Here is a 26,118-nt window from a genome sequence, read left to right as displayed (position 1 = left end):
GTTGGAACTTGTTCCTCGTGGTGACTTGCCTAAATCTGGCATCCTAGAGGGCATAATGTCAAGTGTCTGCATCTTGCGTGTAATCTGTTTTTGCTTCTTTCATTTCTTAACATCTGAAAAAGGCAGTAGTGGTCCTTCAATACAATTCACTGAGTAGTTGCCCACTGTATTTGTTCAATTCTAACTATGCATCTGCCAGCCAAGAAGTAATCTACAGGCAAAAGGAGTAGTAAAAGCAAACTGAACTGCATATTAGCTGACAGGAGAAATTTACACTAACCTTCTGGAGCAGTCCAAGCGCAGCTATCGCATCACGGGAGTTACGAGCTACTACTACAGCCTCCAACAGGCTGCGTAAGGCTTGAGCTTGTGGGTTCATGGCCAGGGTATGTGGTATGGATTGCAGGTGTTGTTCCAGTTCTGTCATACATTTATCATAGATCTGTGCTACATCATCTGTAGCCCAAGCTTGCTGTTTTAAAAGGAAGTGGACGTGTTTAGTAAGACTTGGCAAGGATTACTTGAGGGGTGGGAGGGGGGGTTTAAAAAGTAAAACAAGTATGTAGAATTCATTAAATACTAATTAATCTTTTGACTGCAGCAGAACCTCTGGCACCAGAAAATGCATCGTAAAGAAGAATCCTAACTCAAATGCCAATTTAACTGCTTGATTAGTGATATTTTACTTGAATGTACAGTCAAATATTGATAGCATACTAAGTTGTGTAACTGGCAGAGGCGATCCAAATATGCCAGTTTAGTTACAAGTTGGTCCATTAACAAGCTCCCAGAAATACCAGCATTGTTATCCATTACATTCTCAAAAGTTACATATCTAGTCCTCTCAGTTCCATGAGTAGCACTTCAGAACTCAACACAAAACACACAATGATGTGAGGATGGTGTTACGTTTCCTTCAATTTGGCTGTAGAGGCCATCAACATCCCTCCAAAAAAACGTTTTCTAAGTGCCATTAAAGCCAGAATACCAGTGGGTAATCAATGTGAAACTCTGCAAGGCTCATCAAAATGGCTTTGATATTTTCAAGCCAACACAGTTACAGAAATCTGTACCTTCATAGGCTGAGCCAAGAATCCTGTGGGCTGGGTTAAATCATTGGTAGGCAAGAAGCCGGGGACATTGCGTGCAAACTCTTCATAAACAGCCAGCTGTTTTGGGTCCACACCACCAACCTTTACAATGAAAAAAAGTGGCAAGTCCTTTATTTGGCTCTGACAGTGGAGAAAAAGTGTAATTGCACAACTTGCCCTTTAGTTCTAATCAAGTGACTTATAGAAGTAGCTCTCAACTAAGAGTATGCGTACCCATGGGGGTACACAGAGGTCTTCCAGGAGGCACATCAACTCATCTAGGTATTCGCCTAGATTTACAACAGGATACATAAAAAGCACTAACGAAATCAGTACAAACTAAAATTTCATACAGACAGTGACTTGTTTATACTGCTCTATATACTGAAATAAGTACAATATTTATATTCCCATTGATTTATAATTATATGGCAAAAATGAGAAAGCAAGCAATTTTTCAGCAAGTGTGTGTGACATTTTTGTATTTTTAGGTCTGATTTTGTAAGCAAGTAGTTTAAGTGAGGTGAAACCTGGGGATATGCAAGACAAATCAGACTCCTGAAAGGACTACAGTAGTCTGGAAAGGTTGAGAGCCACTGACCTATAGAGCATAAACTCAAAGCTGTACACATCTGGGGAAGAGTTCAGTGCAGGACTGGCGGGAATCCTATATTCCCTACACCCTACTTAACTGCAAAGCAGGAAAATCCCCCAGTCTATGCTGCTGCACTTAAGTATGCAGTCTATCCATTTCTTTCTGCCACTGTGAACACTGTCTGCAGCTTTAATGAAGCAGATGTCATCTTAGAAGGTGATGAGAAGCAAAAATAGAAAGATGGAAGACACTCTAGTGACCTTCCTTCACCACCACTGAAGCAGTACTGTAGACAAGCTCTAGAAGGAACATACAATATCCTCAGAGTTGAGAGGAAGGGAAGGGGAGAATTGAATAGCTTATTTCACAATATGTTTCAGCTACTAAGCAGTTGGATTATTAACCATGAGACCAAGGCAAAGAAATAAAGACTCATCTGCTAAGTGTTGCCACCTCCTCCTGCAGTTTTAAGATTAGGAAGAGAGGGAGAAGAGCAACATCACCAAAAATTAAAATTCAGCAAGTCTGTTCTCACCTTCAATCTGATCTGCTCTGGCATCCGTTCAGCCTGGTAAGTTAATACAACAGGATCACAGTACCGACGACCCTCTTGTCTAGCATGCTTTCTGAGCTCAAATTCCTGCAAAAGCAATAATACAGAGAAGTTGTCAGTAGGTATCTTCTAGAGGCTTCACATAAACAATAGACACTTCTATACTTACAGTTGCCAGCCTCTTGTCCATTTCAGGGCCTGCCTTTTCCACAGCTGTCTTCTGAATGAAGCAGCATGCTAATTCACAGTTATCCTGAGCTAACTGTGCAGCTGCCTGCTCCATCATCTCCCTCTGCTGTGGGGATGCTGCCTATTAAAAAAAATGGTATATTAATGAAGGCTGTAAGTTTCCACTGTAAAATGCATCAGTTAATCTTGAAATTTGAGCCACTGACTATACATAATGCCAGTATCAAACAGGCATGTTCTCATGAACATGAATCACTTTGCATGAAGTTAAATGCTTTATGTTTTATATTTTATATCAAAACTTTCAGTAAACCATGCAGGTAGGGGAGCTAACAAGCAACTTGATCAAGAAATAAAATCAAGAGGGATCTCCTGTACCTCCAGTGTGCGGAATTAAGGAAGAAAGCCCATCAGTACTAGGCTGACAGAGCAGTCGGTTCCTATGCAGGAGAAAACAAGCTTCATGTTAAATAGTCTATGGCCCACACAAACTAAGAAAAAAGTCATCTGCAGCTAGCAGAGTAAGTTGCTCTATTTATTCCAATGGCGTGTGAAACACTGACTAAAAATGTAAATCTGTCAACGGCTTCCATCTCCAGAAAGACTAAGTGACCACTGCTCTACTTTAATGTGTCCTGATGGGAAATACAGGTCACAGACAGACCTATTTTCAGGGGTACAGAACTTGCATTGCAGTAATAGGATGTGGGTGCCCAGTACCTCAGAAAACCATGTCAATATGGTTCAGTCAAATTTTCATATACAATATAGCCTTAACTAGAATGACAGTATTTTTCCCTTCCCTTTGGGAATGCTACGGTGCAACAGCACAATCTAGGCTACATTCAGACAGACAAGACAGACAAGAAAAGGCATTATGAATCCAGACATTTTGGAACAGTGTTTTAGGAGCATACACAAGATGTCAAAACTATCAGAACCATTCGGCTTCCCTCCCTCTCCTCCTCCCCCACAAAATCAGAGTTACTCCTTTTTTACTATTATTTTCTGAAAACCAGATTGCCTCTACATATTAAAATTGTCATTTACTAACCCGTTCTAGGGACACACTCTGGATTTAACAACTGATTTAAGGTTCACCACCTGCATATTATCTTTTTAAACAGCATAACTTTACAGTAAAGGTAGTTTGTAATCCAGGAAAATTCTATTTCAATACCCTGTAGCTTCAAGGGTGGAGAAATCCTTGCTGCTTTTAGATTTCTACAAACAAGGATAGTACAAAGTGTCACACAAGCAGTGAGCCTCTGCAAAACTGAAATAATCCTTGGCTGTCCCTTAATTCAGAAAACCATGTAAATGCAGAGATTTACCTGCTTCTGACTCAAACTGCCACAAATTCTGAGATTAATCAATCCTTTTTTCCAGCTCAGATTATTTTGATAATCATAGCTTTAGCCATGATTGACAGAGTCAGTCTCCCAAAAAGAGAGTTGTCAGCATCTGCAGGCAAAAATCCAATGTATCCATTTTAAGCATGAAACTCGAGGTGGATGCTTGCATCATATCCAATTTTCTATGACTCAAGTCTACAGAAATGGGTGATCTCACCTCTAAGAAGGCTAGACTGTCAGAAAAGGAAGATTACTTACCTTATAGTAACTGGAGATCTTCAAGATGTGTGGTCCCCATGGGACTCACTATACACGGGCATACACTCTATACGTCTAAGACTGGAAGAATATTCAACTGGTCCGCACCTGTGCCCTACACCTCAAGCTCTGAACCGAGGGTATAAAGGGTGGTGCAGACCAACTGCCTCTCCAGTTCCTACTCTGCCATGAATCAAGTGAGAATCTGAACAGAGGGAAAAAGGAGAATGGGACATGAATACCCATAGGGACCACACATCTTGAAGAACTATATTACAATAAGAGCAGTAACCTTCCTTCCTTCACATGCTGGGCAGGCACTGCGGGTGAACTCTCAAATAGTGCTCACAGAGGAGGGTGTAAGGAAATTTTCCACACCACAATTGCGGGAATGCTGAAACAAAGGAAGCATCCTTGGCAGAAGCTTGCACTGGGTAAAAATGCTTACTAAAAGTGTGAATGGAGAGATGCAGGGCAGCACCTTGGAGCTGATAAGGGACTTATGGGTTCAAGTTGAAGGTTCATATGTGCCGACTGCACCAGGTTTTAATACTGGAGGAAATGTTCTAATAATGCCTTTTAGGAATTTCACAGTTGTGGGATGAGGAAAACCAAGCAGTACTCCATTGAAGCAGGAAAAGCATTAATAGCTGCTAAGTAGTGAACTAATGGATACAGCCGATGTGTTCAAGGAGAGAAGATACTCCAGGTAAGAGGCACCGCAGACCCCTCACAGAAGATAAGTGACATTGCTGATACCAAATGAAAAATCGTTCTACATGGCGGTATAGCCCTTCCTTCTTGAGGGTTTCCTGCTGTCACTGAGGATGGACTGTACTTTTTGCGAACATGCTCTCTAAAAATTTGTTGTCCATACAAAATCCAGACTACCAGATGGACAGAGGCTGGGTTGGGATGGATGATCCTGTTTCCTTTCTGAGGCATTAAGTGTACAGATGGGCCAGAGGCCATCTGTAGGACAGTGAACTAGAACTGCCTTGGCCACCACCAAGGCCACCATCAAGATTACTGCTGCCTTTTCCTGCCTGATCTTCTTGAGTCCAGCCACTGTATCAGGAAGGCATGCCCTCTGGAATTGTGCCCCATGGCAGCTTGAGAGCAATAGGCTGCATACATGTTTCTTTGGATTGTAAAGAGGTCCCAGGATGGGAATCCCTACTGCTGAAAATTATACAATACTCCTGAAGAGTACAGCTCCCACTTGTGATGCACCAGTTCCAGAGCTTGATTGCCTCCTGGCAGAGTGGGACAAACTTCACTCCCCTTTGTTTATTATATAAAACAAAACAGTCATGTTGTCCCACCTGATCTGGACAAATGTGGACCATATGAAGGGTAGGAATATCTTGCACACTTCATGCACTGCCTGAAGCTTGAGAAGACAAAGAATCAGGACTACTGCAGAGTTTGGAGACCCTGAGCAGTATAGTCATGTGTGTGTGTTGCCTATCTTTGGTGGGTGATGTGAGAACAAAGTGAACCCCTCCACACACACTATCCTTCCTTTCCTACCAGGTGAGTGATGGCCAGATGCTCTGCAGAAGCAAGACTCATTTGTCCAGGGAGACCCTGCTCAAAGTGTAGACTGTCATCAGGCATGGTTGCAGACACCATAAGTGAAGCCTTGCAAAGGGGGATCATGTAGGTATATGAGGCCATATAGCCTACCAGGATCAGGTAGAATTGGACTGTCATCTGGGGGCTGAGCCAAAGTTGGGCCTCTGTCCCAAGGTAATTCTATAACTTGTGCAAGGATTAAAGGAGACTTTTCTAGATTTACCTGAAAGCCCAAGGAAGGAAAGAGTTGGGTAAGGAGGCAACTGGTACCTGTGCCTTCTCATATGACTGTCCCTTGAGCAGCCAATCACTTAGGTAGGGAAATATTAGGCTGCCTTGTCAGCACATATCCACTGCTACCATGGACAGTACCTTCATAAAAACCTTTAGGGCTATCAAGAGGCTGAATGGGCACTCTGTTGAAAGTGGTCTAAGCCCACTGTAAAGCACAGGAAGCTTCTCTGTGTGGGGTGAAGGTCTACATGAAAATAAGCATCCTTCAAATCAAGAGGCACATACTAAATGCCTTTGTTCAGGGAGGGGATTACAGTGGCCAGTGTAGTCATCTTAAATCTTGAAGAACGAATGAAGACATTTCGCTGCAAGGTCCAGGATGGCTCTTCAGGCCCGCCCTGCTTTCTTTTTAGGGATGAGGAAATGTTTGGAATAAAAGTTCTTCCCCCATGTGGGGGTGGTACAGGCTCTCCTGCCCCTAACTGGATTAGGGAGTCCACCTCTTGTCTGAGAATGCTCTCATGAGAGGGGGTCCTTGAAGAGATAGGGAGAGAGGTTTGGAGAAGGGGGCAGCAAGGAATTCTAGGTAGCTAGTAGAGATAACACTTAACTGTAATCTGTCCGATGCGATACACTGCCACATTAGGAGAAACGTGTCAGGCAGCCATCTAAGGGGGTGGTGGTGCCTTCCTAGGAGGCAGGTGAGACTGAAGAGGGGAAGGCAGTGGTTGTGGTTTATCTCTTCTGCTGTATCCTCTAGCGCTTCTTAGGGAGCTTAGGCTATACGGCTAGGTGGTACTGATGAGAAGACAGCCTGCAACATTTCCTATGAAGTGCCTGAGTATATATCCTCAAAGAGCAGAGGGTGGCATAAGAGTCCTTGAAGGAGTGAAGCTCCTCATCTGTCTTCTCGCTCAATAGGTTGTTACCCTTGAAGGGGAGATCCTCTACTGTTCCTTGGATTGCCTTGGGAATTCTGAGAACTGCAACCAAGAAGCCTGCCTCAACCACTGAAGTGACCACTGGGCAGAAAGCCAAGTCCACTGCATCGGGAATGCACAGAGAGATGATCGGGCAACTAGTTTCCCTTTGTCCAGGATGGCCTGGAATTTAGGCTTACATTTCTGTGAGAATTAGCTTGCTAATAAGCTAACAGTTTACTGTAATTAATATCCTATTTGGACATTAATGCCTGATCATTCACTCTGCAGAACAGTAAACTGTCTGATGAAAAGCTTTTGCCAAAGAGCTTTAGTCTCCTTGAATCTTTGTCCAAAGGGGTATACCTATGCTAGTGCATCCTGTTTTGTTCCCTGACTGCCTGGAGCTTGGATAGGGTAGGAAAAGAAATATTCTGCCCCCTGAGAAAGAACAAAATGGGGTTGAGGCACAGGTAGCTGGTGTATGCCAGCACGTCTTAGTGGGCTCTAATCAGGCCTTATTTGCAGGCAGTGCCAACTTGGACTGAGCTGCAGTCTGGAGACTATCCAGGAGTTTACAAGTAAGATTGTGAACCTTTTCTAGTGGGTTCTAGAGAGTTTCTGTGATCCTCCTCAATAGGTCCCCAATACCGCCTAGGATCATCCAGTGCTGAGGAAGAGGCCAATGTTACTGCCTTGTCTGGAGAGGAAAAAAGTGCTGCTGACAGTTCCAGCTGTACTGGCTGTTCCTGCTCAACAAGCAATCTGGGAAGGACTGAGGCTCCTCTGGGCACCAGTGTCAAAGATCACCACCCAGTGCCCTCATAGTCAGGGACTCAAAAGTACGGACCTCAGGAGCTCAAACGGTGGAATCATAAGGATACGAGTCAGTTCCCAAGGAGGGTACTACTAGTCACTAACCCAACAATGCAGATCACAAGGGGGTGAAGGCAACTAGGAGCCTCTGGAAACTGTCTGAGCTGATGTCTGGACTCAGACCACCCAGGGGAACCACTGGTATCTCTTTCTGCTCGTCTGAGGAATAGGAGTTATCCAACTATTGGCAAAGCGACCACTCAAATGGTCACAGTAACCAGCAAATAGTACACTGACAGCATCCAAGTGCCGACAGCATGGCTGGTGCTTGGGACTGGCAAACGATGTGCCAATGATTTAGGGATGTCCCCCGATACCATCCGGTCCGAAAGGATCAGTGACTCGGGATCAGTGTAAAACTGCCAGGTCCTCTGAAGAGCATATTCAGACCTAATACAGTGGTTCTCAAACAGGAGGTCCCGAGGTTATTACATGGGAGATTGCAAGTGGTCAGCCTCCACCCCAAGCCCACTTCGCCTCCAGCAATTATAGTGCTAATATAAAAAAAGGTGTTTTTAATTTATATGGGGGATTGCACTCAGAGGCTTGCTGTGTGAAAGGGGTCACCAATACGAACTTTTGAGAACCACTGGCTTAATAGAAAGAGTGCTGGAGAGTGTCTTGGTACAGGTGGATCCGCTGGGTGAGAGTTTTGGCACAGGAATTTTCTTATGATGTGTTCCAGGGATGAACACTCCCTCTACCCATGTGTGGTGCAGGGGTCAGTCCTGGTCCCTTTCATAGACTCTTTTGGAGCGGTAGCACTTCCCAATAGCAGGGGTGCTGTCCCCACCATGAGCTCTTGGTGCACTCAGCCCTGGGCACAGCATCTCACTTGGTGCCAAGAGGGAGAGGAGAAACAGTCCTTTGGAGTCTGGGCCTACTGCAGGAGTCTGAGCTAGAGCACTCTGGTGCCAAACTGGCACTACCCAAAGGCTCAGGTTGACAAGATGGGGAGGAGGCTCCAGAATCTCACTGGGGCCTAATGGAGCATTCTTTTAATTGTATACGAGCCTCAACTACTTGGAATGCCATTACTTTTCCCCTCATACTAGGCAGTCACACTTTGAAGGAATGTGCAAGGAGAATCCAGAAAGACCAGGGGAGCCTCAAGAATGGGACAATTCCTAACGGTAGGAAACTGTGGCAGGCAGAACATGTAAATTGAGTAGGGGTCCTGCAAGAGGACCAAGACAATGGACCGAGAGCTGATGGGGCGAGGACAAGCGATAGCTTTTTGAGAGACACAGGGATCTCACCCGGGACCATCGAAGAAGCCAAGAGGAGGAGCGTGCCAAAACAGGATTCTTCAGTAGCTTGGCTGGGTACAACCCTGATGTTGGCCAGTCAGAACTGTCTCCACCTTTACTTTTCTATGCTATCTTGAGGACTTCCCAATGCTGTGTTTCAGTTGACTAATAAACCCTACTGTTTTGAAAAGGCTGCTTGATGTCACGGCAAATACTTGCTGAGGTGCACTAATCCCTGAAGAAGGCAAAAGTCTAGGAACAGAAGAAGTCTTATTTGGACTTGCTAGACAGAGCTCATGATATGAAACAGGAGTGCTGGAGCCCAAAGACTCAAGATGCTGAAGCCATCTGGCTTACCTTTAAGAATGGGACCCTTTGGGGGTCTGGCACGCTGGAAGTGTTCCTCCAAAGGACTGTTTAAAAGCTGGGACATAGCACAGATCCTGTGGATCTGTGACACCCTCCCACCTACCTCCACAAAGCCACTTCAAGCCAATTTATGAAGCATCAAAATGTTGTTCGAGATGAGCTGACAAAATTCCTTTGAACTACAAATGCCAGACCAAAAGGGGTATTCACTCTGTTTTAGTCAGAGAACTAAAGCAATGAATTTTTTAAAATGCTTTCCTGGTTTAGTTTTAACACCTCAGAAGAAGATTGCGCTGTCCTTCTTGGCCTGGCAACAGGGTTTCTACACATACTGCTGAAATGGAAGGAATCTGTTAAGTGATTTAAAGGATCAGGCATATCAGATCAACATTTGATCTACATTCAGACTGCATTCTGGTGACAGTGTGATCCTGAGATTATATAAGATGCCTTCACAGTTCATTTGAAGAAAACAATAAAAATCCATTATAGTACTAAAAGTAAAGAAGAGACAAGAAGTCAAACAGTACTCTAGCTATAAATTTGCTATCTAGTCCTGGATGCATCAACAAGAGTGTGCTATAATGAGACCTATTCACAGTTTCATGCGCTGCCAGGACTAGAAGTTTGCAATGGTAGATATGCACTATGTTTTTCTAGTTACACTGAGCATTTATCAATGCCATCAGTGATCTCAACTGCTAAAGCTGTGTTAGGACTGAAATGGAAAAATACAAGGTGGCAGTCTAAGTTAGTATCTTTTAACAGATTATTCTGATAGGCAGAAGCCTCCATCCATTCCTCTGAGTGCTTAAACCATACCAAGACAATTACATATAACTGACTAATGCCTCAGTCACCCGTTGCAATAATAGGTCTTGATCTACACTCTATGCCCCTCAACCCTCGCAGATGAATTGGGGAGTTCCAGAGTCAAGAAGTTGTGCCAGCAGTTCCCCCAATTTAACCCAGGGGCTTTCATATTCCTACCACAGATCCTCGAAATCCTGCCCTAAGCTCATTACCATGCAATGGAGCCATTCCATTACAACATGACCTCACAGCCACAGAAAAGGGGGAAGGGATTTGCCCATAACCAAGATGTAAACAGATTTCTTCTGGAGCCCTAATTTTACCCCTCAAAACAGCTATACCTTGAACTTGCATGATGCTTCAACCCTCATGTCTACCCAAAATGGTTCGTATACTTGAGTGCTGGTGGTAAATATGGTAAATTTTCTGGCTAATGACCTACTAAATGGATTTGTTAGGGGCTGGCAGTTCATAAATTGTTTAAAACAAAATTGTATCATCTTACATTACTTTAACCAATGGAGAAAAACCACAGGGGAAGCTTTAAAATAATGTGTTAGAAGACTTAACAGCCTCTAGAAAAGCCAATAAATCAAGCAGTTTAATTGTACAGAATAATCTCTCAATTTTATACTTGCTAATGGAACAATTAAGTGAATGGAATGGATGGTCTGAAGTATATACACATATACAAAGACAAACTTGTATATTTTGTCAAGAAATTTAACTTTCAGTATCAAGGGCTAATCTCCCATTGCTTTTGGATTCTATTTTAAAGGTAGCAGGCCCATGCATGCCAAGTGCAGGAAAGCTGAAGGCAATCAGGAAAAGACACCAGAAGATGCCTCTCAATGGTCTGTAAAGACTGAGGGCTAACTCCTCTACTATTTTAAGGCAAACTTAGTTCCACTTCAGCTAACCATGTGGTCACACCAATCATACAAAAATTTCTTGGTCCCTGGGATCCTCTACCCCCACATTCATGATTCCAGGTAACTCCAATAGACAAGAACTCAACTTATGGCAATGCAATCAATTAGAAAGTCAATGCTAATGGGTGGAGTTCAATGAAGTTGCGCCATCTTACCCGCAGCGCAGTAGCAAAACTGTTCTTCAAGTTGGTAGCAATGCTCATCATCAGAGGTTCCCTGCAGGTAATCATGGCCATACCAGCAGTCAGGTTCCGCATCATGTGGTGTGCTGCTACACGCATGCGTGACTCCTCTGAATCCAGTGCAAAGTCCTTCCTGACTATCTGTTCACAGGTAGTCATGGCAATCTTAATGGACCGATCTACCACTGGATGGACAAGCTCTTGCACTGCACGCTCTATAGCTTGACGCACGCACTGCTTTAGCTGTGGGTGGGCCTGGAACAGTGGAATCTACAAGGGAAAATGAAAACCACTTTAAGTGATTAGGCAACAGAAGGCTCAAAACAAAGTCAAAGAACAGGTACATATATAGTCATACTAGTGTTCCAAGACTCACTCTGCCCTAAATATCCACAATTTCAAAACATTAAATCTTTATATAGAGCCACGACTGATGTATGAGCTTAGTACGTAGATCACAGAAATTCAAATTGTCAGATTTAGTTTTGTTCATCTTATTTGTTCCAAATAATCTGTTCAAAATAGAGACTTAACTCGGGAGGGACACATCTGAACACATGAAGTGGTGATGTACCAATATAAAAGCTCAATGAATACATCTGCCAATAGAGCTAGGCAACTGATGAGATGGCCAAAACATGTGGAAAGCTGCCTAGAGTGCTCTTAGGTAAGCAACCACTCTGAATTAGATCATGGAATGATGAATTAATTTCTAGAGATCACCTGTTCGACCACTTGAAACAGCAAGTTTAACTGCTACATCTATTTTTAAAAATAAAATCATAGTTCTGATCTTTTAAAAAAAAGAACATGTGGATTGCCAAGAAACTTTAGCAACTTTAGCTGTGAACCACTGCTTTCCAGCTCACAAGACACTCACTCCTCAGCCAGCCAACAGGTACTTGTTTGACAGCATTGGTAGCAGAGTGCTTTTGGCTACAAGAGAGCAGAAGTAACCCTTTCAAAAAGAACTAGAGAAAAAAGTCTGGAAATGAACAGAAAGGCAATTAAAAAGGGTAAGAAGCAAAGAGACAAAGAAACTGGGAGGTATATAGGAGACAGGGCAGCAAAACTACAAAAGCTGCAGTTTTACCTTGCAAAAGGGCATCCCTTAAAGGGATTTAAAATAAAGTTGGATTAAAAATGATAGTATCAGGTAGTACACCCCCTTCTGATTCCCTGTGAACTGTTTTTTCCCTGTTGCTCTGAAAAACCCATACAAAAAGGGAAGATAGACAAAGTGCTATCCCAATGCACAAAAACAGAAAATGCTCTTTTGTTTTTTTTAAAAACACCTCCTAGTGTTACTTGTAAAACCTGAGACTAACTGAAAGAAACTAAGTCTCCTTAAAATATTTGTTGGTGCAGTTGTCCACCCATGTTCAAGTGTGCCCAAGAGTGAAATGAGACCTACAAGTTCAACAGGCTTTGCTCTGGACAGCTCTTTCAGTCAGATTGCCGGTGGAATCTGTCGTTGGTAGCTACCAGTGTGGTGCTCTGCTCTGGTTCGATAAGTCGGCTGCGTGTGTTCCCTCTGTGCTGCCTCCGCTCTGCGCAGATAGCTAACACAGAAGGCTCCGAGAGAACCCCCAAAAACCACAGACTCTAGTAAGGTATGAAGGAACCCGAGCCAGGTTTATTGTCAAACGAAGCACAATAATAGTTCCCTGTAGACTCTACAGGGCATACTACCAATTTGTGCTCCCTGGCAATGAACACAGTTCAGTCAGTCAGTGGCGGGACACTCCACTGCCCCCTAGGCTGGACAAAGATGTGAGCTCCTGAACCTACTTTTATACAGCTGCAGGACTGATTACTCGTCATAGTTCAAACAAATCTATCCATCATGTTTTTCTTTTGACCCTATCTTTAAGATGCACCTGCCTGTTCCTTGTTATGTCTGTGGAGTGTTCTGATGCCATCCTGGAGCAAGTTCCTCTCATTAGCACTTGTGCGTGTGCGCATGTGCTTCTAACAACCTTTTCTTGCCGACTTCTGAGAGTGGCACCTGCCTCTGGCTCACAGCCCAGCTTTGCTTAACACTGCCTGGAAGTACTTTGGTTCAGGCTTCAGGCCTCAGACTGGGCCTCTGATACAAGAGTGTGTGTTTCAGGGCCTTCTCTCACTAGAGGATCAACTGGTATCTTAAAAAAGGTTACAAAAAAACCTCTCAATGCCAATGAGGAAGTGAAGCAATCAAAATTTACAGTAGGCTAACTGAAAAAGGTTCAGGTGTCCACTCGTCATTCATGACATCAGTTCGTTTTAAAATACTAAACCAATCAAGCAGAGCTTCACATACAGATGAAAATTATATGAAATTAAGTATTCAGTACCAGCATTCTAAAAATTGTCTAGTGTACACAGACAGATGCTTTCCCTGCACCTATTAAAGACTTAGCATTGAGGTACTCCTACGTACAATTGTTTAGACAATTGCAGTTAGTTCACAACAGAAAAATATCACAACTCAACACAGAACATTTTAGTTTTGACCCATTCCACAGAGGTTTGGCTGAAGAGATTGATTTTGCACATCAGTGAAAGTTAGCGTTCTGATGGCCTGCCAGAGTAAATTCTATGCTCACTGACTCCAACATGTTCACTCTTGACTAGAAGCAGGGTGCAGTTCGAGTCAGCTAAGCAGCCTCAGCTGATCTCAGTTGTCATAACAGTAGTAAAGCGGTCTTTATGCAGTCAATCCTAAACTATACTGACTTTTACATTAAAGGAACTCAAACTGTACCTAAAAAAATTTAGCCACACCTGTGCTTTGTGCACTCCTGTAAGCTGTGGTTACTCTAATCGACTGCATTCTACTGAGGCAGAAGTTTTGAAAGGATCTTTAAGGGTGGGATAAATATAGCCTATTGCAATAGTCATACCTGGCGGTGGATAAAAGTATCACCTCTTCCACATTAGCAACGTTAGACCATAACTACAGTCCAGACCTGTTTCCTTACAGATGTTGGGAGTCAAGCAGTCGCAACCATGGGTTAACGGACCGTGGGTTAAAAGGGCCATGCTGAAAAAAGTGTCTATGATTCACTTAGAAAAAAACGCCATTATTTTCTGCTCTTTCTGGCTTGCATTTTTTCCCCTCTTATGAAGTCTCACTTGCCACAGATGAATGATTTTGTTATTTTCCGCATTTTGCTCCTCCATAAATCTTACAACAGTTTCTACAACACTAAGGGCTTCTGTGGGTGAAATTTTGACCTTTTCAACGACATCCTCACCATCACTTTCGTGGTCCGACGTAGCCTTGCAGCCTGTTAATATTTCTTCCTCGGACAGAAATTCTGAAGTTGGACAATCTTCATCCATCTCCAGCCACTTGGTAATGGATTTCCGGTGACATATCCAAACTAAAACCTTTTATCATTTGAAAAAGAAGTTTACCTTTAACCTTTATCCTCTTTTGTCTGAGTACATGTTTGTAGGACGCCTTCTTCCAAAAATCCTTCCATGTCTGGCTCTGAATCAGTGCCACTGTTGGAGTTTTCTGAGTCTGAGCCATCTTTGACAGAAAAGGCATCACCAAGAGCCTTCATCCAGCAGTTTTCAATGGACTTTTGTTTTACTCCGTCCCAAGTTTTAACTAAATACATTTCCTTCATGTTTAAGGTTTCAGAGTAGCAGCTGTGTTAGTCTGTATTCGCAAAAAGGAGTACTTGTGGCACCTTAGAGGCTAACCAATTTATTTGAGCATAAGCTTTCGTGAGCTACAGCTCACTTCATTGGATGTTTAACTGTTTCAGGAATTTGGAAATGCCTGAAGATGTGCATGACAATCACCGAAATCAGCTCCCCTCGATAACTGCTTTTAAAATTCTGAAGAATGCCCTGGTCTAAAGGTTGACTTTTTGATGTTGCATTGAATGGTAGGTATAGCACTCAAATTTTTCCATCACTCGATACCAGTGATTCGGCTGGAGGATGGGCTGGACAATTGTGAAGTAGCAAAAGTGCTTTGGCTTCGAGTTTCTTCGACTGCAGAGGCTTACAAACAGCTGGAACAAAGCTGTTGTGGAACCAATCATCAAAAATGTATATCATCCAAGCATTTTTGCTGTTAACATATATTACTGGCAGTTTGGCTCTATGAGGTGATTAAAGCAGCGAGGGTTATGAAAGCGGCCAACAAGAAGGGCAAGCTTATGGCTGCCCATCTTATTACTACAAAAAAAAAAAGTCACACGATCTTCTCTTTTTAAATCCAGCTGTTTTCTGTGTCTCGTAATTAAAGGCTGAAGTCTGATCAGGTAGCAGTTTTGCAAATAAAGCTGTTTCATCACAATTATAAAGTTGTTCTTCGTGGTAGTCTTCATTTTGTAAAATAGATTTTAACTCGGCAGGAAACGCGTTCATGGCCGATTCATCGGTTTTCTCCAGAAATCAATACCTGCGCTATGCCATGATGCTTTTTCAAATGATTTATAAACCACTTGCTGGCTTGGAAGGATTCATCCCTTTAAATTTCCAAATTTTGTCACTTGGGCTTGAAGAATTGGCCACTTAGCAGCATTCCTTTCAGCCTTTCCTGGGCAAACCCCATGCATATGGCTGTGTCTACTGTGGGTTTTGCTGAACAGCGCACATGTTTTTGCCTAAGCCCCGTGGCAGAATCGATACTTTGTACAAAGCTGTTCAGTTTAGATTGAGGATGGCTAAAAAACTAAAGAGTAGATTCAGCAATCCCAATATCTTTTGAAACTTTGGCCTGGGTTTCTCCGCTATTTACTCGTTCTACAGTGTAGGAACACTGACGCTTGCCTTCTGCCATTATATAGGCCTATGGTTAAAATTTTCTAATGTAGTATATATAACTACTATACATTATATATCTCTCTAGCATGACGACTAAACATGCGTGATACGTCTTTACCAATATCAGTAAAGACATACAACACGTTTCCGCTCCGCACTTCCTGTCGATTTCTAGGTCAGTGAGTTAGTGAGCAAAAATTTTAGAGCTACATAGCAAGTGCCTGTTAACACGCAGTACAAGTCTCACGTGTTAAATACGCAGCACTGGGAGGCATGGCGCTACCGCACATTAAGCGGATTCGCACGTAAACGGGTCTGTACTGTACTAGCTAGTAACAGAAAAGCATTCTTAGTTACTGCTGCTACCTGGAACTGAAGACTAATCAGGCATTCAGAAGTAAAAGACTGAATCTCTTTAACACAGATTGGACTTACTCCAGTAGATGCAGAGATGCTAACTGCACTTACCTTACTATAAAATCAATTCCAATTTGGTTCAACTCACAAGGTACAGATAGGCCTCATTCTGGTTCTAGTAGATCCTTGCCTAAAAAGTTTCAAGGCAATTTGACACCACTCCTAGGAGGAGCTTGGTGCAGAAACAGTTCTGGCAGGACATATGAGGACTGAAATACTTGTATGAAAGATGCAGACCACCTGTATACATTGTGCTTAACTTCAGTAAGTCAACATAACTAGTTCCTTCAATTTCAGAAGCAGAGTGCTTTTTGGCGAAAGCCCCTGCAGGCCAATCTTCTACTCTGGACTACAGAAACTTTCTGTAACAAACCACAATGAGCTCTAGTACTTACAGTCGGATTTAGAGTAATGTGCGGAGCCAGCCCTCCCAGAGAGTAGACGTTGATGTCATGGTAACTGTACTGAGGTTGTGGAGGAACGGATGCTGTACAAGTGGTGTTAGTAGCTGGGGTTGTAGAAGCAGCTGTAGAACACAGAAGTTGTGAAGAATTCTTTAGAGTTGCTTCCTTTCTAGAAACTAATTCATTAAGAAACTAAAGTTCTATGCTTGCCTTGTACACTTGGAAAGTACATCATTTGAAAAATTAAGCTTTAACCATTTAATCGCAAAGCTTCTGAAAAAGCAGGGTGATAAGCCAGTAACAGCTTACACCATATCTCCACCTTAGCTTGTAGAAAGACAGCATTATTTACTGTGTCATGCACAATTATAGCAATCCTTGGCTACTTTTCTGCAAGTGCATCTTGCCACCCTCCCCAGCATATAGTATTTACATGTTATTTACACCTGATATACATCATTATTTCCACTCATTTCTTTTGAAAAAAAAAAAAAGAAGTAATTTAGTCTATAGTTCAGGCATCTCACTTCACTGATGTCCCAGTCTGTCTGTTCAAGCACTGAGACTTTGTAATTGTACACTTTTCATTCAAGCCCACTACATAAGATTCTTTTATGAGATAGCGTAAGTTACACAGGACTGCTTACTTATATTACACTTATGAAGAGTTTAAAAACAATCCTGCAGAATAATAAGTGATCCTCGCTATCCTGCTTTTTTGTTTAAGGCCATGGTGCGTACACACCCCAAGCATGTGAACAGTTTTTGGTACATCCTTCACTGGGGACTGCAGCTTGACACCATGACATGTCAATGACCCAAGTGCTCTACCAGTGGGAGAGCACCAACTCAGACAGGTCAAAGGATAGGGAACAGATGAAAAGCAGCCCACTGGTATCCATATCAGGGGATAGGCTAAACAACGTACCCTTGTAAAAAACCGAGCACGCCATTCTGGCAAACAGCATGACAAATATGGGAGCTTTACTTGTCCCCTAAGTGATATCTGGGAAAGGAGGAAGGGTTCAGTTTTTGGTACATGCAAACATGTCTAGAAGCTTTCTCCTCAATTCCTTCTCCAGATTCTGGGTTCTCGCCAAATATACACTATCACTAAACCCTGCTGCTATAAGTAGTTTAGCAAGCCTCATTTTAAACTTCAAAAGCAGCCGATTGTATTTTTGCAATACAGCTGAAACTTCAATTACTTACTGGTTGTGGTGATCGGTGGTAGCTCCTCTGGCTGTTTTACATCCTTCTTTGGAGCAGATAGCTGTTCATCCAAATTTTTCAACCGATCCTTGTCTTTCAGGAGGTTTCCAGGTTTCAGCTCATTGATGTCTAGTGCAAGGTTCTTGCAGAGCACCTCAATCTCAAATTTCAGATTTAGCTGCACAACAATTCCAGTATGATCATTTTAGGTTACACTAATAAAGGAACCCCTCTGTTTTCCATTTTACCTCTCATATCTTAAGACTCTAGGCATTAGACCAATATTCTGCAAGGGGACTGTCTAGAAGCACCAAAGTTAGCACCATGACTAAATAAGTTATCTAAATTCAGTCAAATTAAGCAATACTTTAAAGATGGAGTTGAGGACTGAAGTCTGGAAATCCAACAGTCTTCCTGCATTACATTTTGCTAAGCTGATCAGTCAAGAAAATCCATTAATGTTCAGTAAGTGTAGAAAAATGTTAAAAGCAACTTACTTTTAAGTCATGTTCTTGATGCAGCTCAGCTAAAACGTTCATGATTGCCATCGTCCAGGGGTTTGGAGGCCTGAAAACCTACCAGAGAATTGGAGAGAGGTGTATCAGACAAAGCAATTCCTTTCCAAAAGGTGTAAATTAAAACTCAGCACAAGTGTACTTTAAAACCAAAAAACACATTAACAGCAATTTGTATGGCTGTGAAAGAACAAGGACATATTTTTCAATAATGGCGTTTATGTAGAGTATAGCAATATTCTGTCCCAGCAGTACATTTGGGGGAACACCTCAGTTTAGCATTAAAGTCAATTCCAAACTGGAACATTAGAAGGAGCCAGTTCATTGTGGTTTTCATCTGCCAGATCAACACTGCCATTGCAGAAGTAGAACTGGGGAGGACAAAAGCTGATCCAGGAAGGAGAAAGGGACACAAAGCTAATGAGATTTAGAAGAAAACTGGGCTCTGGGACTTTCCCCATTTGTGGGCAAAGAGGAACAATGCACATATATTCCAACCAACCCTTTCTTCCAGAACAAAAAGAAAAGGAATACTTGTGGCACCTTAGAGACTAACAAATTTATTTAAGCATAAGCTTTTGTGAGCTACAGCTCACTTCATCGGATGCATTCAGTGGAAAATACAGTGGGGAGATTTATATACATAGAGAACATGAAACAATGGATGTTACCAATGTATATAAATCTCCCCACTGTATTTTCCACTGAATGCATCCGATGAAGTGAGCTGTAGCTCACAAAAGCTTATGCTTAAATAAATTTGTTAGTCTCTAAGGTGCCACAAGTACTCCTTTCCTTTTTGCGAATACAGACTAACGGCTGCTACTCTGAAACCTTCCAGAACAAAGTGCAACATCTAAAAGATCTCTTTTCCCTTTGTTCCCAGGTCACAATATCTCTAAACTCTGAACACCTTGTTTCCATCCATTTCCTTCCCAATCACCTGACATAAGATATTTAGTTTTGAATGAATCGTTTGTTAAAAAAAAATCTACATTTAGTTTACATTTGTTACATGATATTTTGCTAGCTAGTTTGGAGAGCTACTTCAATAGTTAGGTCTCATTTAGCAGGTTTGAGTTCACTTACCACACTCCTGACACTAGATTCTAAGACTTTGGCAACAAATGGCACTACATAAAGCAACTCCTGTTGCCCCTTAACATAAGCCTCCAGAAGTAACGATTTCACATCCAAATCCTAAAACACAAAAATATGTCAATTAAACTTGGGGGTGGGATAAACACTCCTATTTCTTGTAGGGCTACAGTTTCATTATAGCATTGACATTTGCTGAATCAAGACCTTAGAATTTTATGGAGCTGCTACTTTTTGTGGGAAGTAATTACTTCGCACACAAGATAGTAAACATTTCAAAGTGTACCTAATGTGTATTTATGGGGACAAAGTTACTTAAATATCACAGAAGTATGGATTTAGGAACCTTTGATAAACAAGGTATCAAAATGTTCATAAGCCTTTTAAACTAGAGAATCAGATTTTTGTACTTCAGCAAACTTGTTGTACAAAAAGGAAAGAACTAAGAGTTTAGCTGAATTTCTTAAGCTTGTGACAGATTTGAAGTCAACAGGTTTTTGGGGACAGATTAGGAGCTCACCGTGTGCAAGATGGGTTTATTTTTAGCCAGTGTGATCATTCCCAGCCAGTGGCCAAGGTTCTTCAGAAGGGAACGGTCAGAGAAGTTGGCTGCAGCTTTATCTGATGTCAGTAGCACCTAACAGATTAAAAAGGAGAACAACTTAGACATAAAACTATGAGATAAACACCCAAAGCCAATTTAAGCATTTAATACACATTGACTTTAGAAAGTCTTGAGTTCTAGACCACTGAAGTATTTAGCTACACTTAAACCATGAAGGAGACAGTCCTTTGACTTGAATACACTGAAACTATGGTTTGTCAAGTTTCTAGGAACAGTCCCCCTACTAGCCTGTCCTGTAACAAGAACTACAATAAGTTCTTCTCCTTCAAGGAGCCTAAAAAAGTAAACTGACAAGATACAGAAAAGTACAACTCCATGCCAGGACTACCACACCTATGTATCTTGAAAAACAGCTAGAAATCCCTCCTACCTAGTGAGACAGGGTGTGGGTGAAGTGATATCTATTTTTATTAGGTCAACTTCTCTTGGAGAGAAGCTTCGAGCTTACAGAAAGCTCTTCAGGCCTGGAAAGAGTACTCAGGCCATGTCTACACTACAAAATTATGTTGACCTAACTTATGTCAGCATAGAGACACGCCAATTAAACTGTTTGTATGCACACTTGGCTCATGTCAGTGATGCGTTTCCTCACAAGGAGCACTTTATCAATTGTATTGTCAGTGTGGGGCATTGTGGGACAGCTCCTGGAGGCCAACAAATCCACATAAGCAACGCAGTATTTACACTGACACTGTTGATCAAATTACATCAACTGTGACTCTACACCACTCGGAGTGGTGTTACTAAATCAGCATAGAGGGGCACTTCTGTTGAAGGAGACAAGTTTAAGCGAAGACACTTTGGCCTCTAGGTCGATGCGAGGCTCCTTAACTCAACCTAAGTGCACAGTGTAGACCAGGCCTTAGGTATCACCACTAAATACAAGGTGGAAAGGACTGTTTAGCGTAAGTAGCTAATGCACATTTCAAGGGACCATTCAAGGTGAAGTGACCTGTTAACATCACCTTCAGTAGTCCCTTGAAAGCTTCTTATGATTAACAATTTGTTTCACTTTGTATTTAGCTGTGACACTAAGCACATTTCCCAGATGTGAAGCAGCTATGTAAGCCTTCGAAAGCTTCTCACCAACATAAGTCTATCCAATAAAAAGGGTATTACTTCACCCACCTTGCGTTGTCTCATACCCTGGGACCAAACATGGCTACAAACACACTGCATACCTCCCATAGAACGGCATGTAAACCATCAGCAGTGAAGCATAAGTAGTTAGTTTCCCAAATAGTTTGAGTCAGTTCTGGTCTCTGAAAACCTTTTAAACATGTAGTTCTGTTCCTTAGCTTACAGTAGCATCAACCAAATGGTAGGTGGTCAGTTGTGCTCAGAAGAGTGCCAAGGAATTATTTTGCACTACAGCGTAACCTATAGTGGAGAGAAATCCCATCCACAGGTTTAAGAATAGTGCTAATTGACATATACTGCCAATTCACTCCCGTTTTGTAGAAATGGGAAGTGGAAAATGAAAAATTTATGTTAAAAGTTGGCTGGATTTCATCTTCCCCTGCCTGCACTTCCACTTTCATTTTAACACCCTTCTAACCAGGGGTCACCAAATGGAACTAACAGACAGCAGGTTTAAAGCTTCCTTAAAAGGAAGTATTTCTTCAGACAATGCACAGTCAACCTGTAGAACTCTGACAGAGGATGTTGTGAAGGCCAAAACTAACAGGATACAAAAAAGAATAGATAAATTCATGGAGCATAGGTTCATCAATGGCTATTAGCCAGGGTGGGCAGGGATAGCGTCCTTAGCCTCTGTTTGCCAGAAGTGGAAAATGGGAGACGGGATGGATCACTTGATTACCTGTTCTGTTCATTCCCTCTGAAACAACTGGCATTGGCCACTGTCAGACGACAGGATACTGGGCTAGATGGAGCTTTGGTCTGACCCACTATGGCCGTTCTTATGTTCTCCCTCACACTTCTGTTGTGAAAGCAGTACACAAACTATGCTTCCCTCAAGCTGCTTAAGTGCTCCTTCAGTATTTTCCTACTGTCTTAACACCTTCCATGCAATCTTTTCCACTTGAGAACTCGCTGACAAAAATGGCCACTATCATTCACGCAAACCCTTAAAATTAAGGCACATGACTTGTGGATTAACAATGAAATACTTTGCAGAAGACATTTTTAAAAACATGACTGCCTTGAGATTAAGTTTATCCAGCAGTAAGCCAGTATATTGTGTATCTGCATGGCTTTGCCCGTTTAATTCGGGGGTTGTCTACACCAATTTACAAGGTTACAGTTAAACCACTGCAAACCGTGTGGATACTTACTTTTGTTTAAGACTGTCTTGTTTAAATTTAGCTTCAACATATATCAATCAACTTAAGCTAAATCAAAAATGAGCCCAATTTAAAACAAGTAAGAGCATCCACACAACCTTTTCACTAGTACAAGTGAGTTGATTTCTAATCACACCTTTAAACCAGCCAGAACTCTTGCCATTTAGACAAGTCCTTCAATGGTGTAAACTGTAGGATCAAGGACTGACACCCCTAGATTCGTCACTGCATGTCTTATTTAAAGGACTGGCACTAGTGTTTTGCTTCAGAAATCCTACGTAATGAACTAGTCAGTTCCAACAGGACAATTTAATTTCTTCAATTTATTACAACGAATGACATCTATAAGACATCCATTAACTGGTCACCATTTTCCTGGATATGCATTCAAGAAGGCTCTATCTGCAACTCCGATTCTTGGTACAAATAATAGGTACAGTATTTCAGCTGGCCATTCACTACAGTCTGTAAGCACAAGTATTTAATTAAAGTCTATCCCAACTGCAATAATGTTACTATAAGAAGTTGAAAATTAACAAGTCACTGATAGAGAAAAAAGTAGCAACATACTGCTATCAAGCCAGTCAGTTTACACACTGAAGTCTTAGTTGTCAGATTCAAAACCTAGTTATCTAAACCAAAAGCGCTGTTATACTAAACAGGTTTTGTAATAGATAACTAGCAGCCAAAAAAATGTTGATAGATATATCCTATTTCCTGACATAAGCTCAGTTGCTCCAGGTCTACTGAACTAGGCTTTTTGGAATTTAGTAGTCCTGTCCAAAAAAACCCAAAAACCTTACTCTACATGAAATAAAATTAAGGGATTGCTCCCCTTTCTATAAAGTTATGATTGTTAAAATAATGACCATCTGGACACTGTCTTCCCATGTTATATGAAATTCTGAATGGTTTAATATAAAGATTTAATACAAATGTTTCAGAAAAACAGTTTTTAATTTTGTTGGATTTATGTATGTTAACACCAAACCAGATTACTTATTTTTCTATAGACTAGTTAACAGCAGTTGAACATACTACACCTGCTCTGGAGTCTCCCAAGCAGTTGGTTTTATAACTCCATTTTCCCTTTAAAGAAATAATCTTTTCTGTGTGTGGGAGGGGGGAGGTTTTTTTTTTTTAATTTCGAACAGTAGCACAGAAGTTACCTATACAGAGTGCTGTCAAATGCAAACATTTTCCCCTCTAATCTTTCACGTATGTTTTTAGGTATATAATTCTCCAGATGCAAGTGCAGTTTTTAAGTTGATTGTGTCCCTATCAATGTCTCTTTACATTATTTTAATTGTTAGTAACCAACAGGCAGAGTCAATAGAAAGAATAATACACCATTGTAAGGTCTCAGTCTTATGGAGGTATGCAGTCTGCTAAGGAAAACATCTTTCCCCCATCCTCCCATGACAAAAGAGCTTCATAATGAACTTTTGTCCCTGTCAACCAAGCCTTGCAGGAGAGTGCTCAGCCAAAATAGTAGCACAGGTAGATACCAAACCTACTCAAGGTTTAGAAAGGGCCATCTAAAAGGCCATTTGTAGTACTCAAGGCTCTTTTCCTACCCACATTATGAAAAAAACTTGTCTACTTGATAAGTTATGGATAATTTAGAAGTTCCATGCCATATTTGGATAGCGGTGCAGTGTCTGTATTATTGAAAACTTCAATGAAGTATCAGAAGAAAAGTGATATACTACTCACCTTGATATTTCTGTAGGTTTCATTCAGAACCATCTTGTTAAACTCTGGATTCTTAAGAGTGTCAAGGAAATTTGAGTATAGGCTGTGAAAATTTGGCTCAATACTGACTCTCTTCATCACAAGATACTGTGAAACCCAAGGCATGAACTCTTCTTTCACAGTTTCCTTCAGCTCCTCAACCTGGCTCCACCACAAACCGAAAGTCACAGAAATTACGATGAAAACAGATTGTGGGCAAATGACATGATCAGTAGTGATCATAAATTTTACTAAATATTTTAGTGTTTGTTTTGACTGAGTGATTCCAGAACCATTTTGGTCATTCAGGATTACTTTAGCCAATGAATCAACTTAAATCTGTTTCAAGCACTAGAGTGCAGTATCCCCATCTTTTGTGACATTTTGGATGTTTACTACAGTACAGATCATTAAAGAAAGTTTAATTTAGTATAACTTACTAAAGGACAGCCCTGGACAAGGAAGCTGTCTGTACACAGAACAGAGACCCTGGGTGGCTGCACCAGAGTAGGTTTCTACTGTTAGCATGTGCCTAAACTCTAACCTAGAGACTCTAGTGGAAGAGGAGAGCAGCTTAGTCTGACTATACAATCCTTAGCTCTGATCATAAAACAGGTATTCGTTGTGGTTGCATTTTCTGCAATGTGAACACTTGTCTAGATCACACCAAAAACAGCCATCAAAGTATTGTCCAAAAAATTATATGACTGGTACAAAACATTATTATAGCAGCTACCTACTAGGAAGTGTTCCCCTGAAACCAGAGGGGAAGAGAATGTGACAATACACAGTTCTAGTTTAGACAAATGATATTGCTTTGTGACAAGAATGAAGCAGCACCATTGAACAAGAGCAGTTAACTATTCAAAGATTACTGGATACCACATATTTCTTTGATGTGAAATATAGAAACACTAACAGATTCATAGATACTAAGGTCAGAAGGGACCATTATGATCATCTAGTCCAACCTCCCGCACAACGCAGGCCACAGAATCTCACCCACACACTGGTCACTACTATTTCATCTTGGTACTCTTGTCTTTGGGAGAATTGTTGAAAAATAGGATGAAAAGAATATCTTTTAGAAGGACTTACTTGAAATCTAGTCCATTTTAAAAAGTTAGTAATAGTTTCAAGTACTAGAGCGGTCCCTGAATTTGCCATCAATTTTTTTTTTTTTAATTAAACAAAGCATGTTTCTGTGTGACACCTACCCCTGTACATCAGTCGCACCCGAAACTATTTTTTTAAAAAAAAAAAAGACCAAAAAATGTAAGCAATGAGATTTCAAGTAGGTCTCCCTAAAAAGGGGGGGAATGGGAGTTATTCAATGCAGTGCTGTAGGAATATACATCTTCTACTCCCACAGTAGAAGGGCTACTAACTCAAAACTCTGAGATGAGAGGAAATTAGTTAATGTTTTACAAAATATAGTTGTAGTTAGATTAAGATCTACAAGGTTTGTTTTTGCAAGAATTTCTGTTCACCTTCATCATCCATGACATTAGAACAGATTACTTCCTGCTAGAAACAGGTAATAAAATGAAACAAGGTAACGTTCTGTCACACTTGCCTTCTGTGTCATATTTGATTGAGACAGATTATTGAAGATGAAAGCAATTTTTTCCTGAACATTTTCTGGGGGTTCCACAATTCTCTCAGTCTGATCTGTTGCCACTAGCAAGGTATCAATGTTGGTTGTATTAATGGAAGGCTGTAGAAAGAGAATGACAATTAAGAAAAAAAACATATTGCAAAGAGGGACAGTATTAAGAGGCAAGAGGTCAAGGAGGACTTTTGTTCAGTTTAAAGTTAGTACTTTGATCTTCTATTGAGAAA

At 41.4% G+C, this 26,118-nt stretch overlaps 1 protein-coding gene and 1 non-coding gene across 13 annotated transcripts in view; both read right to left on the bottom strand.

Annotated features, from left to right (window-relative positions):
* Positions 1 to 26,118, bottom strand: part of CNOT1 (CCR4-NOT transcription complex subunit 1) — a 91,336-nt gene that overhangs the window by 18,476 nt on the left and 46,742 nt on the right. For all 12 annotated transcript variants that reach the window (XM_077831457.1, XM_077831448.1, XM_077831447.1 and 9 more), the window contains 12 exons: positions 25,853 to 25,993; positions 24,259 to 24,438; positions 20,132 to 20,248; positions 19,603 to 19,713; positions 18,496 to 18,573; positions 17,999 to 18,176; positions 16,778 to 16,908; positions 11,169 to 11,465; positions 2,409 to 2,549; positions 2,222 to 2,326; positions 1,074 to 1,193; positions 281 to 472 (listed from right to left, as the gene is read on the bottom strand). In XM_077831457.1, coding sequence (XP_077687583.1) covers positions 281 to 472; positions 1,074 to 1,193; positions 2,222 to 2,326; positions 2,409 to 2,549; positions 11,169 to 11,465; positions 16,778 to 16,908; positions 17,999 to 18,176; positions 18,496 to 18,573; positions 19,603 to 19,713; positions 20,132 to 20,248; positions 24,259 to 24,438; positions 25,853 to 25,993 — 1,791 coding nt within the window. The remainder of the gene's footprint in view (positions 1 to 280; positions 473 to 1,073; positions 1,194 to 2,221; positions 2,327 to 2,408; positions 2,550 to 11,168; positions 11,466 to 16,777; positions 16,909 to 17,998; positions 18,177 to 18,495; positions 18,574 to 19,602; positions 19,714 to 20,131; positions 20,249 to 24,258; positions 24,439 to 25,852; positions 25,994 to 26,118) is intronic.
* LOC144273072 (small nucleolar RNA SNORA46) lies at positions 21,522 to 21,660 on the bottom strand. Its single transcript, XR_013347727.1, has one exon. It is a non-coding gene; the product is annotated as a small nucleolar RNA SNORA46 (small nucleolar RNA).

The sequence above is a fragment of the Eretmochelys imbricata genome, chromosome 12 (assembly GCF_965152235.1).
Source record: "Eretmochelys imbricata isolate rEreImb1 chromosome 12, rEreImb1.hap1, whole genome shotgun sequence".
In the NCBI taxonomy this organism is placed as follows: domain Eukaryota; kingdom Metazoa; phylum Chordata; order Testudines; family Cheloniidae; genus Eretmochelys; species Eretmochelys imbricata.
Note: the sequence above shows the minus strand (reverse complement) of the source record. Positions and strands in the feature narration are given on the sequence as shown.